Source organism: Mastomys coucha, unplaced genomic scaffold, assembly GCF_008632895.1.
Source record: "Mastomys coucha isolate ucsf_1 unplaced genomic scaffold, UCSF_Mcou_1 pScaffold14, whole genome shotgun sequence".
NCBI lineage: Eukaryota > Metazoa > Chordata > Mammalia > Rodentia > Muridae > Mastomys > Mastomys coucha.
In genome coordinates, this window is record NW_022196896.1 from 88,987,071 (window position 1) to 89,010,018 (window position 22,948).

Consider the following 22,948-nt stretch of genomic DNA (forward strand, 5'->3'; position numbering starts at 1 on the left):
TTTTTTTTTCTTTTGTGGAATTTGGTTCCTGAGATATTGTATGCGTATAAACATTACAGGGGAATTATGGTATATTGAATTACTCTATATTTTCGAATGGAAAAATAGACATGCAGACATTGTGGAGAGAAGGGCATGGGGAGGGCTGAAGACTGAACTTCCCCAAGCCACAGGCTGATGCTTTTGTGATGGCCTCCATGTGTTTTCCCTCCAGCTGACTTTGGCTAAGGGTGGGCAAACACTGAATGTTCCCTCTTGGGAAGGGGGCACACAAGTAGTAGGGTCTGCTGGCAACTACGTCCTGCTGCTGAGATCAGCAGAATGCTCTCCTCTGCAGCCAAGCTTCCTCCACCCCATGGTGGGCAATTAGTTCCTACCCAGCTGATGTTGCCTTTAGACATTTTTTAGCCAGAATTCTGAGCCTTCCCTGTAGAGATTCCTCTCTGGGAACTTGGGAAGGGAAGTGAGAAGATAAAGAACCTCACTTCCTCCCTGCTACCACCTTTGCCAAGGCTTTTCCTCTGTCACTGGCAAGTGTCCAAGTTTGGCTTCCCATTTTCTCTTTCCCCACCTCCGTACCACCCCCCACTTAATTCCAAGATTAGCATTAACTCATACTGGGTTTTTCAGATCTGGGTGGAACCCCAGAAAAAAAACCCACTTGGTTCCACTTTTGGGCTTAGTTCGGTAAGTCTCCAGAAGTAGACGGAGTGAGCCATTATGTGGTCACTTTTTAGAGATTTGTGGAGAACATGTTCTTCACCTACCCTGGAATCCCAACCCAACCTTTAGGAGCTCTGCGAAATGTGCTCCAGAGTAACTAGGATTACAGGCCAGAGCCACCCACCAGTCCTAACATAGAAAATGACCCATCTTACTCAACACTGAGCTGGGCAGCTCACTTTCACCTTCCCTCTTGATACGTCAGATTGCCCACCTGGCAATGCCAAACTAAGCAGCCCTCTGAAATAAGGGCCATATCCCAAAGAGGTGAAGGACAGCCAACAAGCCAGCCTTGTTTCCTGGGTCACTTTCCTTGCACCAGTCAGAAGTTCCCTGGCATTCAGGTCTCTATGGGTGCTAATGGGCTGCCCTATCACTTCTGAGAGCCAGCCTGGCAGAAGATGAGATGATCCTTTTAGGGAGCCAGCCTTCCACGGAGGCGCTGGGGAGACATTCTTCTCTGGCATTTAGGGAACAGCAATTTTCACATTTGTCTGCTCTCTGAGGTAAAAAGAGGAGGCTGATTAGAGCCTGAAGCCATTTGGTGGCCTCATTTATAATTGCTTACTATGGGAACCACTGGCAGACTTGGCTTTCACGCCTGGGAAGGATGAGACCAAAGCCTGACCCGAAAGTCAGCCATCGCCAAGATGTCTGAACCACATGAGCAAAGGGGAGCCCTTCTTTCTCTGCCTCCTACTCAGGTCTTGCCAGCCATTGAAATAGTGCCCTGTGGCTGTTTTCTAATCCTGTTTCATTTGCCTGCCTTTTAGTTACTTTTCTTTCCCTTTTAGACAAAGATTTGCAACTTCCTTCAGGATTCAACTGCAACTTTGATTTTCCTGAAGAGTCCTGTGGTTGGGTGTACGACAGTGCCAAGTGGCTCCGCAGCACCTGGATCAGCAGCGCTAGCCCCAACGACAGAACGTTTCCAGGTAAGGCAGTTGAGGCATCCTGTGAAAGATGGAAAGCCAGCTTGCACATATTTGGGTCCCAAGTCCCTTGCAAGCTTCAGAATTTCCCACTACAAGACAATTGTCTGCTCTTTATCCCCAACTCTCCACAGACATCAGTGTGCACACTGGCTGGTCAGTGGTTCCTAGCCCACTGAGAATTTCAGCACAGCTTGAAGTTGCTAGGGAGAAAGAGAAACCAGGATAAAAGAGGGAAAGAAGAAGCCACTGGGAGGGCCTTAGGAGATGGGAGGAGTCCATCAGTGTCCTCCTGTTCCCCTCGCCACCATTGGCTACCACTGTCACCTAGTCTCTTGTCAACAACAACGTAGCTATTGTTTCCAAAGCTGTTCACTGGGGAAACTGCTGGTCTTGATTCTGACTCATAGTTCTGTGGGTACCACCTTCCTTGGAGTCAATCAAGGCAAGGAACTGAAATGTTGATGCTGCCGTGTACAAGGTGTGACCCCACAGATGAGATGCTGGTTGGTGTGTCTTAGCAAAGAGCCAGCAGACACTTGGCCTGTAGGAGACTTGCTGTCAGACCTTGGCATATCTTTATACCATCTTTCGGCCCCAAAGAGAAGATCTCGGAAGCCAGTCCTGGCACAGTAGATAGGCATGTTTTTAGCCCCTGTGAAGAAGGAGAAACCAAAGGTATCTATCTGCTGGTTCTACTGGGCTGCTTTAATAATAGCCTTCTGGAAATATTTAACAACAGACTTTCCAAGGATTGAAACAAAGTCTCAAACTTGCTTGACAAAGGTGTGCCACATTCAAAGGTAAAAATACTCTCCTGACAGTTTAGGGAGCCACAGACTGGGAGGTGGAGCCTGAGGCAGGCAGGAGGAGGGCAGGGGGAGTGTTTTCCCATTGTACAAGGAACATAAATCGCCCAGCGCGAGGTATACCGAAATAATTAGGAAATGTTGAGTTGGGGGTATTTATATTATTTTCCTTTTAAAATATAATTTAATATATAGCATTGTATGATTTAATTTTTAATAATGATTATATCTAACTGGCTTGTGAAGTTCCAGAAAATTTTAACAAGTGGCCCTCACAAGCCAGTACACATTGGTCTAAAAAACACTTTTCGTTAGCTTTCAATTCCCATACACCTCCAGCCTGGCACTCGGATGATGCCCATTAATAAGCCTCTGAGAGAAAGGAGGGTTAATTCTGGAAATCTGGCAGACTAAATGTTGAGGGAGTGTACTGGGGGAAAGCTAGAAAATGGAATGGGAGGGGCTTCTCTCTTACTGGCTTCTTCAGAGCTGTCCTCACCCCAAATGCTGATGGTGCCTCCTCTAGTCCCCAGGAGTTGGGGGTAGTGGGGAGTGGATAAAGCTCTAGAAGAACACTTGGGGCCACTTTCCTGCTACGGCCCACACTTGCTTCCCCAGAGGGTCACAGCATCTGCTCTGGAGAAAAACATTTTCATATTTCAAGTGTTTATCTCTTCAGCATTTGAGTGCTGGCTCAGAGAGATTTGTATCTGAGAATCACCGCAGCCTCGGGCACAGGAGAGAGCACTTACCCCGGTCCTGGCTCCTGTCCCCCTCCCCCTCTCAGTCTCTGCAATAATGCTTAATTAATATAATGAGCCTCCTGCATGTTGGGAAAAAAATACTTATTTTTATAACCCAGCCTGGATTTTTCATTTCATTTCCTCTCCTTTGAGACTGGGTCCAATTAATTGGTGGTTTTTCCCAGCCCCCATTTTGATCTGAATGTAAGAAAGGTGAATGGGATATGTGTGTGTATGTGTTTACATTTCGTCTGCATGAGAGATAGAGAGGCTTGGCTTGGCTGAGGTACTTTAAATAAAGGGTTGTGCGCATGGACTCTCTTGTGGGGTGAGAGGATTTATCATCTCTTACCCTGGGTCCTTTCTAATCTTCTGGCTTCCCCTCCCTGTGCTTCTGAGGTTTCCTCTGGTGGTGTCTGAGGCTAGCCCTACCTAGACCACAAGGCCACCAATGAGCTAGTGGCAGGTCTGCCAGAGCTCCTTCTGCCTCCCCTCTGTCATAGCTTGCTACCCTTTACTTCCACCCTCACCTGAATGAATGCTTGCTCCTTTGACCCTTGCTACTCATTGGAAATGGTAGTCTTTGCCTCTTTTCAGCTGATTCATTACATTCTGCAGTTACAGGGTTGGGGATGCTTTTCAGAACAGGCGTAATTCCAACCACTGGATGAATAGATGGGGACAGAAAGAAAATTAGGGCCATAACGAACCGCTGGGCTTAATGTTGTTCCTGCCTTAAGATGCTGAGAAGGAAAATAATTATTTTGCTTTTCCAGAGGAATCACTGAATTTGGGAAAGGGACCCTTGCAACCTGACTCTGGGAAACAATCATATAATACTGCTCTCAGAACCCTTTATCCTCAGATGATTAAAAATCCCATCTTCTCTGTTTCCCACTGATCTGCTTACAAAATACCTAGTCACAATTGCAAGCAGAAGACAGACACTCTTTCTGTTTGGGGTGGTCCCTTCTTGTTCTTTAAAAAAAAATAGGGCCCCAAGGGAAAGCAGTTGGGAGAAAGGAAACAGCTGTTGCTGGGCTCAGGGCAGGGAGGATGCTAATGGGCACAGAATGGCTGGCGCCTGGCTCCAAACCTGAAAGCCACTGCTTCACTTCACCAACTTTGCTCTTCTACAAAGGGACGAGACCCATCGCTCTCTAGAGGGATGCAGCATGCTTCATCCCCTCAGTGAGCGTGCAAACAGAAGTCATTAAATTTTGGAAAAGAGGTATCTCCATCAAACAGATGGGGGGGGGGTGAGAATGAAGGGGGGAGGGGGCGGGGCGGCATGGCCATGCTGAAATTCAACACAGACAGTTGATCGCAAGTGTCCATGGAAACTACTTACATTGCTTAGATATTTTCTGATTGAGTTGTTTTCTCATGTTTTCTTTCCTTTCCTTGCTCCCTTTTAAGTCAGCAATTAGTTCTGTTCCTTTGGCTAGTGGTAATGGTTGCTCCAGGCTGACAAGACACCACTGGTTTCATTCCACTGTTTTTGTTTTTCAACATCGCCTTTCAAGCCACTCAGAATTTCTTTTTTTTAGCTCTTGTGGTTAAGCTGCCTAAGAGTGTGTCCCCACCACCCCCACCCCGACTGTGCTCCAAATCCAGTGACCCCTGGTGGTAGCAGAGGAGCCTGCCCCACCCTCCCTGACAAGCCACTTTGTCTTCTCTCTGAACCTACCATGACATGGGGTCCTTGTTAGAAGAACAGGCATGTTTAGAGTTCTGAGAATGATCAGTGCTGGGTCTTTCAGGAAGGACACAAACTCTCTCCTCAAGGTGATAGGTGGACCTGGTATCCAGTTCTCCAGGGTTGAGTAAGGAGTGTGCAACGCCCCCGCTCCCCCCCCCCACCGGCCGGCTGTTTGTGGCTATTTCTAATATAATTTTAATGAGTTAAAATTGTTTCAGCTAGTGCTTCAGTTCTGCCATGGCACTGGTCTTATTTCGTGAATGCAGAGGCCATACTGTCCGTGCACGGGCGCAGCATCACAGTGATGTACTAGACAATACTGCTGCAGCACCTTTGGGCAGTAGCAGAAGAATAAGCTCCTAATCCTGGCTGATGCTTCGATAGCTTGGTTTACACAACCAGGAAGCGGCCAGTTAGGGAGGTGAGTTTACCTGGGCCCCTTCTACAAGTGTTGCTATTTTGATTTTCGATCTATGCTACTCTATCTCCCTTAGCAACTATGGGAAATTAACGAGGGATAACGCATTAAGGACTACATGGGGTCACTCAGAAAGAGTAAACTAAGTAAATAGTAGTACCAATAGTATCGGGGCTTGTTATTGTTACAGCCATTATTGTTGTAAAGAATAAGATAAGACCTGGGCCTGGTGGTGCTAGCATATAATCTCAGCTAGTTTAAGGCCTGCCTGGGCTACAGAATGAGTTCAGGACCAGCTTAGGCAACTTAGCAAGAGTCTGCCTCAAAAGAAAAAAGGAAAAGGAGAGCTGAGTTGGAGCCAGTGGCAGAGTGCTTGCTTAGCATCTGGGAGGGTCTAGAGTGCCTAAATCCAATCTCTAGCACCACCCGGGTGGGAGGGGAAGGAGGGAAGGGGGTGGGAGAGGAGGGGGAGGAGGGAGGGGGAAGAGGGAGAGGAGAGGGAAGCGGGAGGGGAAAGAGGAAGAGGAGGAGATAAAGCCAGAGAAAAACAGGATTCTGCACAGTCAGCCTCCTGATTAAGATCCAAGTGTGATCTGGAACGTGTGCTCTTCCACTCTGGAATGTGTGTGCCCTTTTATACATTGCTTGACCCCGTGAAGCGTGATTACAATGCTCCCCCACTTTGGTAACTAAAAGCCATAAAAGCCTCTAAAGAAAGCAGGCAAAGTCCTACTTGGACTAGGAGAGCATTGTGAAGGGAGCATTGTGTAAGTAAGCCCAGCTTACAGGAGGCTCAGAGGAAAGCTCAGTAGGAGCAAGCCGAGAGAACGTAAACACTCAAGTTTTACCCATGTCGGCCATCCCTTCAAATGTAGGTAGGATACCCTGTTAACCTTTTACTGGGGTTGTTTTGCTGCAGACTGAGTTGCCGATTGGGAGACCAGAGCCCTGATGGATGCATTTAAGACGGGCTTGTGTTTTGACTGCAAGCTAGCAATAACTATGAATTTAAACAAAAGATCAGGTGACAGCTTTCAATCCAGACACTGTCAAATCAGTGGTTCTCAGTTTCCCTGATGCTGCTACTCTTTAATACAGGTCCTCCTGTTGTGGTGACCTCCAACCATAAAATTATGGGCATTGGTTGCTACTTCATCACTGTAAATTTAATACTATTATGAATCGGATTGTAAATACCTGATATGCAGGCTATCTGATACGAGACCCCTGTGAAAGGGTCATTTGACACTCTGGAAGGGTAGAGATCCACAGGCTGAGACCACCTTGGGAAGAAGGTGGCTATGGTTTGGCTAGAACCTAGCCCTTAAAAATACAAAGCCAGAAAACTGGGGCTATAGACCATGATAGATAATTAAAGGACAGGAAGAGCTGAGCCAGAGCAAGCAATAATCAAGAGATAATTTCAACTAGAATAGGAAAGAACAGGGGGCCGGGGGTGTCTTGTAAGATGGGAGGAAAACAGCCCTGTTTGTGGAAAAGATGAAAACAGAGAGAAGCTTTTAACCTCTTTTCTTGAAAAACCCAGAGAGACTGGGGTGATACTGAAGGGGGAAAATTGAGAACAAACTATCTAGATGGCATCACATTGAAAAATACGAATCCTTATGCCTGCCGAATGTTCTATCATAAACCTTGAAAACATCCTGCTGAGTTCATCCAAAGTCAATGTTTCCCTTAACTGGTTGTTAATTTGAGGACCTTAGCAGAGATAGACTGACCTTGGGAGGCCGGCAGAGTGGCTGACTCATGTTTTAAGTATGACCTATACTAAGAGACTCCATCTCCTGCTGCACTAAATATTCTTTCAGATGGTTGTTCTAGTAGGAGGGCAAGATGCTAGCCAGGAGATGCGTGTGAGGGACAGATGGCGGGTTTGGCTTTGCAATAGCCAGGAGGATCAAGCTGGTGATTTATTTTGGGGTTGGTTAAAGGGGAGTAGACACAATTGAATTCGTTGCGATTGGGCCAACCTCAGTCACGTGTCCGTAGGCCACTTAAGCAGCTGAGGCCAGATGGGATCATAAATCGCCAGGTGAAATACCAAGAGACAACATCAGGTGAAGTGCCTGAGCACGACCTCTCCTCTGCACTTCCTCTCTGCCCTTTTGAACTTAAGTTGTTCATTCCCGTGTGATTGTTTGCTCTGTATCGTTGGCAACAGCGGACATTCCAAGTCAAGGACACAGCAAAATGCCTCCTAAATAAGTCAGGCCCAGGAGGACAGGGATTTTGTATCTTAGGGACATTATTTCCTCTCTCTCTCTCTCTCTCTCTCTCTCTTTCTCTCTCTCTCTCTCAGCAGCTGAGTGGATTTCCTTTCCATTGTCTTTTTGCTGGAAGCCACCCACTGCTAGTATCCTTAGCTATCAGCCACAGAAGAAGGCAGCTTCCAGCCGACAGGGCTGAGTCTTAGCTGGCTGCTTGTCATACTAGGGCAGCCTCTTGACATTAATCCAAAGGATCCTTCCTAAGGACTAAGGAAATTCATAAAGCAACCCTGCCCCCCACCCCAGCGCATGCCCACACTTCATTCTATCAGGTAACCATCAGCCCTCTCTCTATCTCTTCCCTCTGTGTTTGTATGCACCACAGTGTACAACCTCTGATGTCAGTCCTTTGTATCTTGTCTGTTTGTTCAGAGTAGTGTACCTCAGGCTAGCCCAGAAACTTCCATTCTTTTTCCTCTATCTCCCTCCCATCTCCCTGCAGGAACCCACTACAGGTGGGTTTGCAGACCTGTAGTCTTACTTCAGCCCTGGGCTCTTCAGGCTTGTGAGACAAACTCTACACACTTAGCCATCTCCACAGCCCCCTGGACTTCTTAATTCCTTACGAATAAAAGTGCTTCTAGTTCCTAGAACGCAAATGAGCTGTGCTCCATCAGGGATAGATGGAGGATGCGTGTCCACCTGACAGTGGGAAGGTGTTAAACTGAATGTGAGATGTTCTTAACCGCTGGGGATGTGTCCTGGAGAACACATTGGCCAGTGTGGCCTTTGGAGCCTCTTTCTGAAGGGAAGGGTGGGTGGCATGGTGTCAGGATGTTTCCACATACTTCCTCTGGCTAGTGCTAGTAGTCACATGGGATCCCACTCACGATCCAAGACAGTGTCTCATTTTTTTTCATCCTCTGTAGATTGGCACAGAAGACCTGTGCCAATGGGAGGAGCACATGATAGACAGCTGGGAGCTGGCTGGTTTTCCTGGGGGAAAGCACCTTATTTCAAAGAATGTCAATACTCTCCCCGGGATGAATCCTACTTCTTTTTGTATCTTGCACTGGCTTCCCAGGTTTATGGTGGTCTTCAGTCTGTACAGAAGGCAGTGTGTGGAGTGACATCAGTAGGTTGACTGAGCTCCCTGTTCTCATGCAAAATGCTCTACAGGGCTTAATCTTACAACCTCATGCAGTAATACCATTATCATACCCATTGTACTGATGAAAAAACTAAGGCTTTCAAAGACTTAGAGCCTCCAGCCAGGATTCCACCCCAGGTGACAAGGAGCCAGCAAGTTTACTCAGTCCCATCTGGGTCCAGGGCCTACTTCCATCACTCTGTAGCACTGGTCCTGGAAGCATGACCTCATATCTCTGAGCCTCAGAGCGAAATGAGCTTGATGTGGATGAGGGCACACCTCTAATTCCAGCACTGGAGAGTGTCAGGCAAGAAGATCATGAGTTCAGGGCCAACCAAGCTACTTAGCAGGACCCTGGAAAGAGGGTGGAGGCAGAGAAAGAGAAAGAGAGAGGGGGGAAGAAAGGAGAGAGAGAGAGAGAAAGAGAGAGAGAGAGAGGGAGGGAGAGAGGGAGGGAGGGAGGGAGGGAAGAAGGAAGGAAGGAAGGAAGGAAGGAAGGAGAGAGGGAGGGAGGGAAGGAAAAAGGTGATATTGGATGGGTACAAGCCGTAGCTAAAGGTAAAGCCGAGGTGTCTGTCATCTAGTATCTGCTCAATTTGGCCATCCTCGTCCTCGTCCTCGGCTTTTTTGGTTCCCTTCCTTGTGCACTTCCCAGTCTGAGTCTTTCCTTCATAGTTCCTGGTTCTAATCAGGCCTCTGTCATGACAGGCAAGGATGTTTTGCAGCTCAGCCTCCCTCTGACTGATGTCCCTGCTAATTCCTTAAATTTACATATCATCTTTCTTCCCTGGAGTTCATAGCACTTAACAGACAAGTGGGGCACAAATGATTTAACTAAGTGAAATCCAGAGGCCTGCTTGTCTGGAGACTCTGCAAACCCGTGGATTAGCTCAGATGTCAGCGCTGAATTATGATCCTTCAGCTGCTCGTGCTTAGCACGCCACTAGCATTAACTCGATTCCTGCCGAGGTCCTGTAAATCATGCATAGTGATTATCAGCCTACTGTGATAGAAAGGAGGAGAGAAGAAAGGAGAGAGGCAGGCAGGCGCAGGCTCTGGAGGCTCTGGACCAGCTGACAGAGGAACCTTTGGGCTGGTTGAATTCTAATGACAGGGTGGGGAGATAAGATAGACCCAGATGAAAATCCTTGCAGCCCGCCATCTCACACGCCAGACACATTTGGCTTTCCCAGTTGTAACCATTCTGCTATGATTCCTTTGCTTAAGAATGCAAATTCACACAAGTGACAGAATTTCCGCCAAGCAATTCTCAGGCAGCAAGTGGGTCTTATTTGTGAAGCTGTGAAGGGGGAAAGCTGAATAAGACGCCTCTCAAATCCGATTTCCTTTATAGATGGGATGGAAAGAGTGAGGGCTTGGAACTTACAGGAGCACAGGGGATCAGGGAGACCCTCGCTGGTGTCTCAGTCTACTGGGAGCCTCCGCAGGTGACCCCGGTATTAGGTGACTTCATCTTTCAAAGGGTCCTGCTGGCTCAGAAAATCAGTGGCAAAGGGATTGTGTGAACTGAAGGTTTGGCAAAGGCTAGCAGATTCTCTCTCCTCATTACATACCATTCTTTCTCATCTGTGCGATTGCCATTCATTCATTTATTCATTCATGGAATAAGATTTCTCAGGGTTGTGTGATATGCACAGACTACGGAGAGGAGAAAGATTCGATACTCAACCTTCTGTGTGAAAGACAATCCGAGAGAGGGGATTGGACGGTGGCTCACTGGGTAAAGGTACTTGCCACCAAGCCTCATCTGGAACCCACATGGTGGAGAGAAAAAAAAAAAAAAAACAACTCCTATAAACAGTCCTCTGGCCTCCTTGTGTGCACTGTGGCACACTCATGTATACAAGCACGTGCACACACATGAGTGCGCACACACATGAGTGCACACACATATTAAATAAATAAATATTTTTGAAAGTCTGAGATATAGGAAAGACACATGACCCTGTTAAGAGCGATGGGTAATGGGGGTAGTCCCTATGGAAAAGTCTAAACTCCTTTGAAGGGTAAGTAAGATCAGGCATAATGAACAAATACTAGAACAGTTAGGAAAGAGAAGGTGACTGCTGCACGCGCCGGAATGGTTAGAAGAGGAGCTGGCAGAAGAGCCAGTCTAGGTGGAGAAAAGGAAGAGCAAGGCGCTTCAGGTACAGCAAGGCTGTGAGGCCGTCGGCCTAGGGGGAAGAGGGTTTGCCTCAGACAGGGAGGGATTGTAAGGATTTGGGCAAGATGCTTTTGGGCAGCTGAAGAGTTTAGTTTAGGAGGGTGTGGGATCCCTCATTTAAGTCTGAGGTCCACCTACCCCTGACCCAGCATTTCCTCCTTAGACAAGACACTTTAACCCCTTCTTGGTTTCTCCATCATGTGCAAAGTAAAATTAGGAAGTCTTAGCTCACAGGTATACACCAAGGATGAGGTGGTATATTGCATACCAGTATGCTTTGTAACCTGAAAGGCATTATGCGAAGCTGAGTTGTAATTACTACCATTAATAGTGATAGCAGAAAGATCTGATGTGGGAACAGAGGGCTCGAAGATCACTCGAAGTCTGGTGATGCTATCAACATCCCCTCCTCCCCAGACCCCATCATTAAAGCTCTGTTCTCGAGGCAGCCTCCCCTTCCTCAGGCCTGCCTGTGGAGGTTCCTTTGTAGGCTTAGCTCCCACCTAACAAGGTGTGACAGCAGGGAATCAGAGATCTCCATCCCTGAGAGGGTGTGGACCCAGGCTTCTGGAACCCTAGCCTGTCCTTCTCCAGCAAACCCAAGGTAGTCACCATTCCTACTGACTGTAAACCTCTGCTTGAGGCTCAGACTAAGACAGCATCAAATTAACAAGACCCTGAAGTGTCTGGTCTGCTCACATTCTAAGTTGGTTATACTGTGAAAATATGTCCCTGACCCCCTTGCAGAGGGGTTTAGCAGACCATGACCTGTGCCTCAGGGCCCAAGACCGTGGGAACTCCTTCTCTGAGCATTTGCTCTCTACAGCCAGGCTGGAGTTGCCCATCTCCATACCTGTGCTGGTGAGGTGTAGGTGCTGCCAGCCAGGACAAGCGCTCAGCCTTCTGCCTAAGTGTCGGATGGATTTAAACCCAGTCCACCAAGGAGGCCGTTCTTGATACATTTGGACAGTGAGCTTTTAATTTCCCAGCACGCATGTATGCTCTGCTAAAGACACGACCTTTGTTAACGATACTGGCCGTACCTTTTCAACCACTGGAGCTATATGGGCATGGCTGCTTGAGAAAGGCCAAGTCCAGGAACAAAGTGGGATGGCCAGCCACCCCCATCCCTCATCTGCTTAGAGTTGACTTGAGTATCTGGATGATAGTCACTGAGGCTTGGGCATCATCTAGCAACCCTGTCAGAGACAGAAGGTTTTTAATGTCTTCCATTTGGACGGTGCCCAGCCACACAATACCTGGCCAGAGTCACACTCCAATCCAGCAACCACCTGACCCTATAATCTGTTCCCCTGTAATACGGTCCACTAGACTGCATTGGCCCTTTGGGTAAGCCAGAGATGAGTATGACATAGGTCAGGCCTCTTCACTCTAGGGAGAAGAGATAAGTGCACACAGCCAGGATTTGAAATTGACCACTCTAGGGGGGGTATGAAAGACATGACACAAGAGAGCTGAGGGGGACTATTGTGACTTAAGGATTGAAGAAAGGACTTCAAGAGGACTGAGCATCTGACTCAGGAGTCTGAAAGGGCTTAAGAAAAGAGTACAGCAGACCCAGCATAGTGGCACACACCTGTGGTCATAGCACTGAGGAGGCAGAAGCGAGAAGGTTGTACGTTCAAGGCCAGCCTCATCTACATAGCAAGACCCAACAGGTGTCAAAACACCGAAAATGCCCCCCAACTCCTGTCCATCTTTCCGATGGAGAGGCCACAGTTACAAAGAGGTGTACTTCCCAAGCGTTTACCACCTGCGTTTGGATCTTCTCCCCCAGATGACAAGAACTTCTTGAAACTACAGAGCGACGGCCGACGAGAGGGCCAGTATGGGAGACTCATCAGCCCGCCAGTACACCTGCCCCGCAGCCCTGTGTGCATGGAGTTCCAGTACCAAGCCATGGGCGGCCACGGGGTGGCACTGCAGGTGGTACGGGAAGCGAGCCAGGAGAGCAAACTCCTTTGGGTCATCCGTGAGGACCAGGGCAACGAGTGGAAGCATGGGCGCATTATCCTCCCCAGCTATGACATGGAGTATCAGGTGAGTCAGGGAAGAAAAGGGGGTGTGCAAGAGGCAAGGGAATCACTGTGATCCCCATTCCAATATTTCAAAGAGCCTTGCCCATTCATCATTAAAGGACGTGGTTAAGCTCCGCTGTTTTCATTGTGTTTCTTACGTTGCCATGGCAACTAAATGACACTCTTATTTGTTATTCAGAATGTGCCTATCTCTACACCCAGACTTGGTTCTTTGTTCCTCCTATTGCCTTTTATATTGCTGAAATCTTCTCCAACAAATGTTTCTTCTCGCCATTTTATTTTAGATTGCTATCTGGTAGGCTGACAAAGGGACCCAGAAGCCAGGGAAATAAACACAAATGGCCCCTCTACTCCCAAGGCAGTGGTGGGCTCAGAACGGAGGAGGCTGTGGCCATACCCTCCCAGACCCGGCTCCAGAGAGCATGGGTCCAGAAAGGGGCATGGATGGATGAGCATAGGTGGATAGGCATCCATCTGTGACCAGCAGACCCGAGAGCCCCAAACAAGTGGCTTCTCTCTCAGCTTCTATTATTTCTGTCCCGAGGAGCAAGAGAGTGAGGCACAGATGGGCCCACACATCTGTACACGCATCTTGGGTAGGAATAGACACGCTGTAGACGAGGTGACTGGGAACCAGCCAAAGCATTAACCTGCTCCTCCCCAGATGAAGAGCAGCAACAGATGGCTGGTGAGGCAGCCAACTGCTCTTTCAGCTTGCCAGAGGACATGTGCTCGTTTGCAGAAAGAACCTGGGGAGGGCGAGAATGAGGAGTGGTTAAAGACCACAGAGCTGAATGGCTTCCATGCGCAGGCTGTAGTCAGTCACTCACTCCTGAGACTACAAGGCATCCTGAGACCCTTGCACCCCAGCCTGGGTCCCCCACTTATTAGCCTTAATCCAGACATTAGAAAAACCTGTTGGAGGTTCTTTTGTCTCAGGTTTTTTTTTTTTTCTTTGTTTGAGTTTCTCCAGGCAGAGCTGTATCTTACTGGATTTTGTTACTATCTCATCTGTGTGCCTAACACATAGTAGATGCTCAGTAAATTGTTGATAGACGAGTAAATTATTTCCCTGCTGCTGTATCAACAGCTCTCTAAGTCAGAGTTCGAGGAGAGGTCATGCAGATGGCAATCCAAACCTAAGGGCTCTGTTTCCCACATTGCCATCACCGGCTCATGCCCTCTGAGTCTCAAATACCTGTGCAGAGCACTTGAAGGATTTATGAGAAAGGAACCTCTGAAATAGCTAGGGAACTATCAGTACCCCTCTCCTTCAAGGATGCTTCAATTGTGGTCCTTTTAATCAGTATATTCTTGTTACTGGACAACAATATCCATCAACTTGTTATATTTTCTTATCCTCTCAAATGTGTAATTGATTTGAACCAACTCTTCTTAAATTAAGATATCAAGAGATGGAGCCATGTGGTCCACAGATGTGTATGTACCAGGTGCAATAACCACACACACACACACACACACACACACAGACACACACACACACACACACACACACACACACACACACACACACACACGACTGTTAAGAGAAAATTGGAAGTCTTTACACCGGATGAACCAGGAAGATTAGCTAATCGTGGCTCTTGTCCTTCCGGCTCTAGATCGTGTTCGAGGGAGTGATAGGGAAGGGACGATCGGGAGAGATTTCCATCGATGACATTCGGATAAGCACTGATGTCCCACTGGAGAACTGCATGGGTACGTGACTTCCTCTCCCTTTCATGGTTGTTTCAAATACAACATTAGGATATACAGAAGGAAGCAACTGCTGTCTTATCATTTCCCAGTAGGTCGGGCTGTGCTAGTCTGTGCAGGAGGTGAAGTGTGGACTTGGTTGAGTCTTGGGCTGAGGGTGGGAGGGGTAAGACATGAGGTGAAGGTTTATATAGCCATCTCCCAATCAGAAATTGATGTGCGCATTAAGTATGTGAAAATTCGGGGTGCCGAGACCCCATCATCAGACTCCAGTTTTTAAGCAAATAAAATGCTAGAGGACACGAGTGCCTGCCAGTCAGGATTACATGCTGGGAAGGTTTGATGGATTTAATGGAAGCCTTCAGTGGTGGGCAAAAGTGGTACCCGTGCTATATAAGAATGCTAACACAATTACCCATGCCGTTCTTTCACATGAATGAACTGCAGGGAAAATTATAGCATAAGAAATCAAATGTTACATTTTGTTTTCAAGCTAATACTTCTAATGCCCCAGAGTCTAGACTTGTAGGATTAGGCACTGCATACCAGAGGACCAGCATATAAAGGACACCCTTACTATCTCTTTGGTCAGAAGTGCTAAGAGCCAGCCCTCCTGAAATGCACACATTTCTGCCCAAGGCTTCATCTTGAAGCAGGGGTTTCCTTAAGGGTACCCTGACCACTTCCCATCCTAGCCATGGATCTTTCCCCAAACAGAAAAGCATCCTGAAAAGGAATAGGACTTGCTCCCAGCCAGCAGAATTGCCATAATAAGTTACCAAGTGCTTTTCTTAGATCTTGGGTGTCTGTGCCTAGCGATGTCAGAAGCAACTGGAACTTCCCTAGTCCCCCAAACAACTCTCAGGGATTGGGTATCTAAAACTAATCCCAGGTCTGAGAAAGTAATCAGTGGTAAGTGGCTGATTACAGTGCCTTGGGGACCTGCTACTCTATGAAGGACTTTTTGTTCCAAAGCAACTTGAGCATCCTCTCTATTCACCTTAGCTCCATGATGATGGTAGGCAGAGTCTCAAAAACATGCAAGAGGTGGGCCATGTTATGTAGCGTATAGCCAAGTGACCTACGAGACTCAACTGTGTCATATTGGTTTGCTTACTTTTCTTTTTATCTAACTCAACTATTTTTCTGTTTTTTTTTTCTCTCTTTCAGAACCCATCTCAGCTTTTGCAGGTGAGGATTTTAAAGGTAAAAAAAAAGTTTTTTTGCATGGCTTTTTCTCTTACCGTGTGATGTGAATTTGGTGGCCGGGAATGACCCCCATTTTAACAAAGCTTGCAGGAGAAAACAAATGCTTCACTTTCTCACCACTAGGTGGCGACAGCGACACCCATAGAATCCGGGGATTGAGATCCTCAATGTCTCTCATTTAATTAAAGTTTAGAAACCTATAATAGAGACAAATAGGTTACAGATAAACCTTTGAGCCTTGCATTGTCCACTCGGGAGCAATGAGGTTGAAAATGAGGAGTGGTGAGAAAGGAGGGGCTGTGGGAAGATTAACCCTCAGTGAGGTGTAGTACCAGACATTCTAGTGAAGATGTTGGGGGAAAAAAAATCCTAGGAGGGCTGTGATCTTAACAGAGGGAAAGGTGCTGAATTCAGAAGCTGGTAGAGCAAGGAGGTTCCTCGTCTGACTAGAGTCAGAGCACTTGAATTTCAAGGCTGGGAGCAGAAAGGGACGCTTTTCCCTAAGAAAGCAAATAAAGAACAAAGCAAAGAAGAGGGAAATTGGGATGCTTGCCTCATCCGAGAAAAGAAGCAAGGGCTCCCAGCCTGGAGCAAAGGTTATGTTTGTGCTGTTCAAATGCAGCGAGTTTACCCTCCCCTCCACAGTCAGTCTAACTGTGGATGCTGCCCAAGTTCTTATACTGAACACTCAGTGGCTACTCTAAGTGCTAAGTCCCCTGCAGCTGGCTGAAGTGCAGCGTGTTCACAGACCCTCGCCCAATACTTAGTCCCAAGGGCCTGTTTGGTGCCAGTTGTCAGAGGGCTATTACACCCTGTTTATGCTGCCTAGGCTTGACCCTCTAGACGACAGCATTTTAGAAATGAGATCCCCATTTTATATATCCCACATCTCCATATTTTATCTCCAACTCTCATGAATCTGGCTAGACTCCTGACTTAGAAAGAGACGGGTCCCTTGGCTTGACACCTAGAGAGGCTTCCCTGAATCCAATTCATCCTGACTAACTTGCCATTCATCCCTTGCCCTAAGACCATCAATATGGGAGAAGTGGTAGAACCGAGGGGGGCCCATGTGTGTTTTGATTCTTATCCTCTCTCCTGCTTCCTCACCACATTTGGAAGTATTGTATATCCATAAGCACATCTTGCTGCTCCCCGGGGTTGTAGCTGCAGATGCAAAGCCCTACAAAGGAAGCTAGGGTGCAAACGGAACAGCTTGGAGTGCAGCTGGGTTCTAACCTTCGGGGTGCAGCAGAATGTTTATGCTGTGGAAGAGAAGCCTGCTCCTAACTTTCTGTGGGTTGTTGAGCCTCAAAGCTCCCCGAAAGGCCAGTTCAAGACTAGCCAGTAACTACTATAAAAGCTGTGCACGTCCCATGTCTGGTCGTGACTGACAAGAACAGCGGCTGGGGGCTGCACTTCTCTAAGAGAATAAACAAACCAAGCACACGTGCTCTCCTTGAAGTCATGTGTGGCACAAGGCTGCACACCCAGGCCTGTTCGCCTGTAAAAATATATATAAATAAAGTCTCATCTGAGTGGCAAATGGGCACTTAGGCTAAATAAACACCGGGCTCAGTGGCTCGAAGGTAAGACTTCCCAGTATGCTCTTGATGCTTTGGGGCTGTGCAGACAGGGCTCCAGTTGCAAGCATTGACTCAAGGATGCAGACATGACAAGGAGGCAACCAGGTCTTAGGGGGCAGAGACTCTGCTCAAGAACATAGAGCCAAGAGCACAGCGGGAATTAGAAGTTTCAACCACATTGACATGTTCTGTGTTGTTCCTGGGTACTAGCCAGGAGAACCTGGGACCAGGCATGAGGACCTTCTCTCACGCCTCTGTCTTTATTCAAACAAATGGTCCCCACTTGGGAGACATGGCTTTTGTTCTCTTCCTGGGCAGGACAGTAGGAGCCTCTTTCTCAAGACATGCAAAATCAGTACTTTCACTCAAAACAGAGAATCAGAGTAAAATCAGAGTCAGGCAGGCAAGTTACCAAGAGCTGATGTGGGGACACCGCTTACAACTGCCATTTGTGTTGCTTCTGTGCCTTTAGAATTAGGGTTGTTTTCCATGTTATTATAAACTAGTCATGCAGCAGGAGTAATCCTATTCATTACAGGAGAGCAGTGTGTTCTCGGTGGATCTTTAGGGAAATGCAAAAAGTGGCCTTTGGACCTGTGCTGATGGGTGCTCTCGATCTTTCTTAGTTTGAAGTATCTTTCGTTTTCTGCCTTTAACTGGCTTCTTGCATTGCGCTTTCCGCTTCATTACGTGCGTATAGACTGTGTACCTGGATGGGACGTGGTGTGGAAGAGAAACTGTACAGAGAAAAAGGAGGCAGAGAAAGTGAAAACACTGTGTCGTCATGCTATCCTTTAAAAAGATCTTTTTGTCCTTGATATGAGTCATGCTTTAAACAATGTAACTGGGGTGTGCTTGCTTGCTTGCTTTCATAAGCACTGGCTATAAACATGGTGTCGTCATGTATCTTTGTTCTTAAGGTTTGAGCTTTAACAAATGAAAAACCATGTATAAAGGGAAAGGGGAAAAAAAAGACTGAAAAGCAGTATAATTAAGGTGATGAATTATTTCCTCTTACTCAGTGCCTTTTTTTTTCTTAATAAAAGAAAAGGCAACAAGCAAGAAGCCAGTAAAATTATATAATGCCCATAATCAGAATCCTGTGGCTCTTGACCAGGTGGATATGCTTAGAGGCTTGTGGTGGAGAATGAGAGTTGTTGTTGCTTTGCTCCTGTAGGAGGCTGTGTGTTTTGAATGCAGTCGGAGCAGACCACCTGCCAGACATCATGGAGACCCAGGCAGGGTTGCACTGTGAAGGTGCTCTTGGGATGCAGTTCCCTGAAGAACCTTCTTATTAAGGGCCCTAAGAGGAGCATGTATGTGTATTTGTGAATAGGTCTCCAACCACTTCTAAGGCTACTGTGCTCCATCCTTTGGATCCCACTGTGTTCCTTCCCACTGTTCCCCTAACCCCCAATGTTCATTGAGATACAACCAGGAGAAAATGACCATCAAAGGCTGTCCTGTGGATATGGCTGAGAATCGTAAGGGAGACGAACGTAGGGTAAAGCTGAGGTCAGGCTGGCACCTGACTCCGTACCTCAGATTTTGAGTTAATTTATTTGGGTCCTACAGGCCAATCTGCCATTTTCCACCCACATCTCTTTTCCACCACCACTGTCACTCTCACGACCTGCCTTCCACCCCGAAACTTTGCATGCCAGTAAGACACCCCAACCCCATTCCGGGGTTCAGAACTGGACAGCCCCATCGGAGTATCTTTCTCATCAGCTTCCCTTTACTCTACAGCGCTGTCTTGCAGAGAGAGTTCATGCCCATAAGTCTTAGATGAAGTCAGAGAAGCACAGAAACCCCCCTCCACCCCTCCCAACCAAAGCCACCAGGGTTCCAGATAGGCAGCAGTGGTGTGAGAATCCTCCCCACTGCCCCACCTCCATCTCCAGCTGCCTACGTGAGGCTAGCTGTTGCAGAGCCGAGGACATGGAGAGATGTGTGGAACCAGTGTGTGCTGCTTGACCACCATCTCTGCCCACAGGACACAGAGGCACTGTCTGTGAAGTTCGCTTGCACACTCAGCCTCTTCCGACAGAGAAACCGGCACAGGGCACGCCCCTCTCTACCTCCCCGCTAGCACATCTAAGCTGCTGCCAGGACAGCCTGTTAGAGGGCAGCAAAAAGTTTCTCCCCAACATCTCTGTCCAACAACACGGCCTGGCAAGCCTCAGTTTTAAGATGTGGCCTAAGTTCCAGAGCAGAGGTGCCTGCTTCAGGTGGCAAGGGGGTTGAAGGTTGAGGCATTTTAGATGGACACGGGTGAAGGGACAGAGTGGAGAGTCCCCAAGGTTTCTGCAGCCTCACTGCAAACCTCAAATGAGTCTCCCTCTGCATACCTGCTTGTTCAGCAAATAGAAAGACCTTTTCTGGGGGATACTTTGAACTTTAGCATCCCCTTAAAGAGCATGGGAGGCCTGGCCACATTCTTCCACTGGCTTCCATAAACTTTTCTAGCGGATCCAAGCTTTTTCTTGAGTTTGTGTAAGCTCACAGATGAAACCAACGGTTCTCCTGAACCAGCCCTTCTGCTGTGTTCGTTCTCAGCTGGCACGGAAAGGGCACACACACCTGCAGCATAAAGCAGTTCTTAGGTACAGAGAGAGGCCCACCCTTGGTGCCTTTCAGAATATTCCTTTGGGGATGCTGGGTAGCTCCTCCAGGTCCCAGTGACATTTCATGAATGTAGCTGTGAGAGACGCTTGCTTTTTTTTTTTTTCCCATGGTGAATCTGCGTCATGCCAATTCTCTGACAGATTCAGAGTAGGAGGCAGAAAGGGAGAGAAGGCTGCTTCCTGTCCCTTCCTTACTTGGTTAGAGCAGAATCTGCAAAGTTGTACTATGAAAGACCAGATAATAAGTATTCCAGGCTTTGGAGTACACACTGCCTTTCTGGCAAGCACTCTGCCACCACCAATAAAGCACAAAGGCAACCCTAAGTAGTGCGTCAACAAATGCCATTGTTCAAATAAAACTTTATTTATAAAAACGGACAATGGGCTGCAGTTAGCTGAGGATTTTGTAAAGCTGGTTTCAGGCCTGGCTCAGTTATTCCGTAGCAGTAAGTGATTCTTCAGAGAGCCTTAAATTTCCCCCTGTGTCACATTGCCCTCTTCCTTGGTTCCTCTTAGCTCCTCACATTCCCACTTAATACTCATAGAAAATAAAGACATTCACGTAAAGTCCATGAACCAAGGATAACCAAGGCTGGAAACATTTGCTGTTGTCGCTGGCCTTACAACCACGGTCCCTAATTCCTAATTACTCAGTAAGCCAGTGACACTGTTCATAGACATAAACAGGCAGGGAAGTCTCACTCTGTACCGAGTGACTTCTCTTCTCTTTTCACTTTTCCCATGTGTGACTTCTCAGAATTTCTTTCTCGAGTCCCAGATTCTTAGCCTTCACATTTCTCTTCTCCGGGAGTTCAGAACTTTTGCAGATGAGAGCCTGCTCAACCTTGTAAACGCACTTGGAGTTATTGACTATTATCTGTTTCTCATTATCTCAAACAATGAGAAAACTTTGTGGAGAATTGGGGGGGGGGTGGAAATTAATAAAAAATGGTTGAGAAATTGAAAACATTTTTTTTCTCCAACTGAAAAGAAAGAAAAAAAGGTTTGTGAGCAAATGGTCTAAGACATGGGGAATGTTGGGACAGACACTGCAGCTTTGGGCAAGGCTGATAGGTCATCTACAATGTTTGTTCTCAGGTCGGTATAGCTGGCCCAGAGCTCTTTATTTATGAAGATATAGGCTGTTCACACAATAAGAGACATGGGGTGAACATGATAAAACTGAAGCCTGGCTCCCCGTGGGACCAGGCATCTTTTTCTATTTTCTCATGTGGCACTGTGAGTGGGAAGCACTTCTAGTACCTTCTGCAAGCTTTTCTGTGAAGTCTAGTGGGAAATCAGCATTTCCCAGGGAGTCTGAGCATAGGTCCAGAGGTATTCCTATTCCACTCTATCTATGTCTGTCAGTCTATCCATCTGTCCATCTATCCCTCTATCTACTCATCCATCCATCTGGCATTTATTGGATTTCTCCCGTTGCTGGAAAGATATTTTGAGTAGAGATTTAACCCTGCTTGATTTATTACCTTCCTTTTCTGTAGCTTGTGAACCACAGCCTAATGAGCACATAACCCTTAAAGGCTGTGGCACATCCAGATTCCAATCCACTGCCTTTTGGAATCAAGTCTCTAGCTGGAGAATGTTCTGAGAACCTTCTGGTGCCTACAGGCTATCCCTAAACTCCTTGTTGGGGCATAAAGAAGGTACTATTGGTCATAGCCTCTCTTTTCTAACTCCTTCAGTGTTAAAAGCATAAATTTATATAGTATGTTTTCTCACTTTTCCAAACACATGTCCAAGGAAAATGTTTAAGAGGTCAAGAAAAATTATCTCTTGTCATTCAAGGTGTACATGTTGATCATTTCAGGCAAGAGGGCTTTGTGGGAAAAGAGGAGTCCCGTTTTTCTTATTCACTGTAAATTCTGCTCACTGGCCCCCTCCCAGTCACCTCCTCCAAGTCACCCCCTCCCACAATCCTTCCCCCCACCCCCTTCTCCTCATTGAGAGGGTGGGGCCCCCTTGAGTATTCCTCCACCCTGGCACATCAAGTCTCTCCCACTGAGGCCAGACAAGGCAGCCCAGCTAAAAGAACACACCCGACAGGCAGGCAACAGCTCTTAGGATAGCCTCTGCTCCAGTTTGGGACACGTGAAGACCAAGCTGTACATCTGCCACATATGTGCAGGGAGGCCTAGGTCCAGCCTGTATATGTTCTTTGGTAGGAAGGAGGCATCTTAAGCATACAGTGGAATCTGTCTTCCATGGCATAGGACAGCTCTGAGGTGATGAGAGGACAGCTCACATATCTGATTCTGAATACTAACCCATATTATGATTTGTCGTCTTATGGAAGGAAGGAGCATCTCCCCACTGTGCACCAAGTTATGTCTACCATCAGAAACACTTTCAAGGCAGCACCAAGGCTTCCTCCCTCCCCAGCTCCAGCACCTGGAGCAGTAAACTTTTGTACTAGGGCTAGGTGGTGGCAGAGGAACGAGAAGTGGCTGTAACTGCTCCTATCTTTGTCGTCAGGCACTTCAGCGAGGGCTTTGCCGCCTAGTATGCCACCTGCCTTTTCTCTGATGGGCGAGCTGCAACCTCATTAGAGGATGGCCCTCATAAAGCCCCAAACCAGAATCAGAGGCACAGCCAAGGAACACTTTGCGGGAGAGTAAAGATGGCTCTGGTGAACCCTGGAGCCACCTGTGCATTTAGGCATTTCCCAGCATCTTTTCGAGCTTACATGAAAATCCAGTAGCAAGGTGGTTGCCAAGCAGCGGACACTCTTGGTGACCTGAATCAGGACTTGACATCAGCTGACTGTGACTTGCAACCTGACTACTTCAAGGAACCATTTTCAATGCTTTGTTTTCTTTTTATCATGGTTGTTTTTTTTTTT

At 47.3% G+C, this 22,948-nt stretch overlaps 1 protein-coding gene across 4 annotated transcripts in view; it reads left to right on the top strand.

Moving 5' to 3' along the window:
• The window catches only part of Nrp2 (neuropilin 2), a 119,182-nt gene that overhangs the window by 70,915 nt on the left and 25,319 nt on the right, over positions 1–22,948 (top strand). For 2 of the 4 annotated variants that reach the window (XM_031367701.1, XM_031367698.1), the window contains exons 12-15: positions 1,518–1,658; positions 12,689–12,951; positions 14,573–14,669; positions 15,837–15,872. In XM_031367701.1, the coding sequence (XP_031223561.1) occupies positions 1,518–1,658; positions 12,689–12,951; positions 14,573–14,669; positions 15,837–15,872 (537 nt within the window). The remainder of the gene's footprint in view (positions 1–1,517; positions 1,659–12,688; positions 12,952–14,572; positions 14,670–15,836; positions 15,873–22,948) is intronic. The other 2 variants (XM_031367702.1, XM_031367699.1) reach the window with 1 other exon arrangement.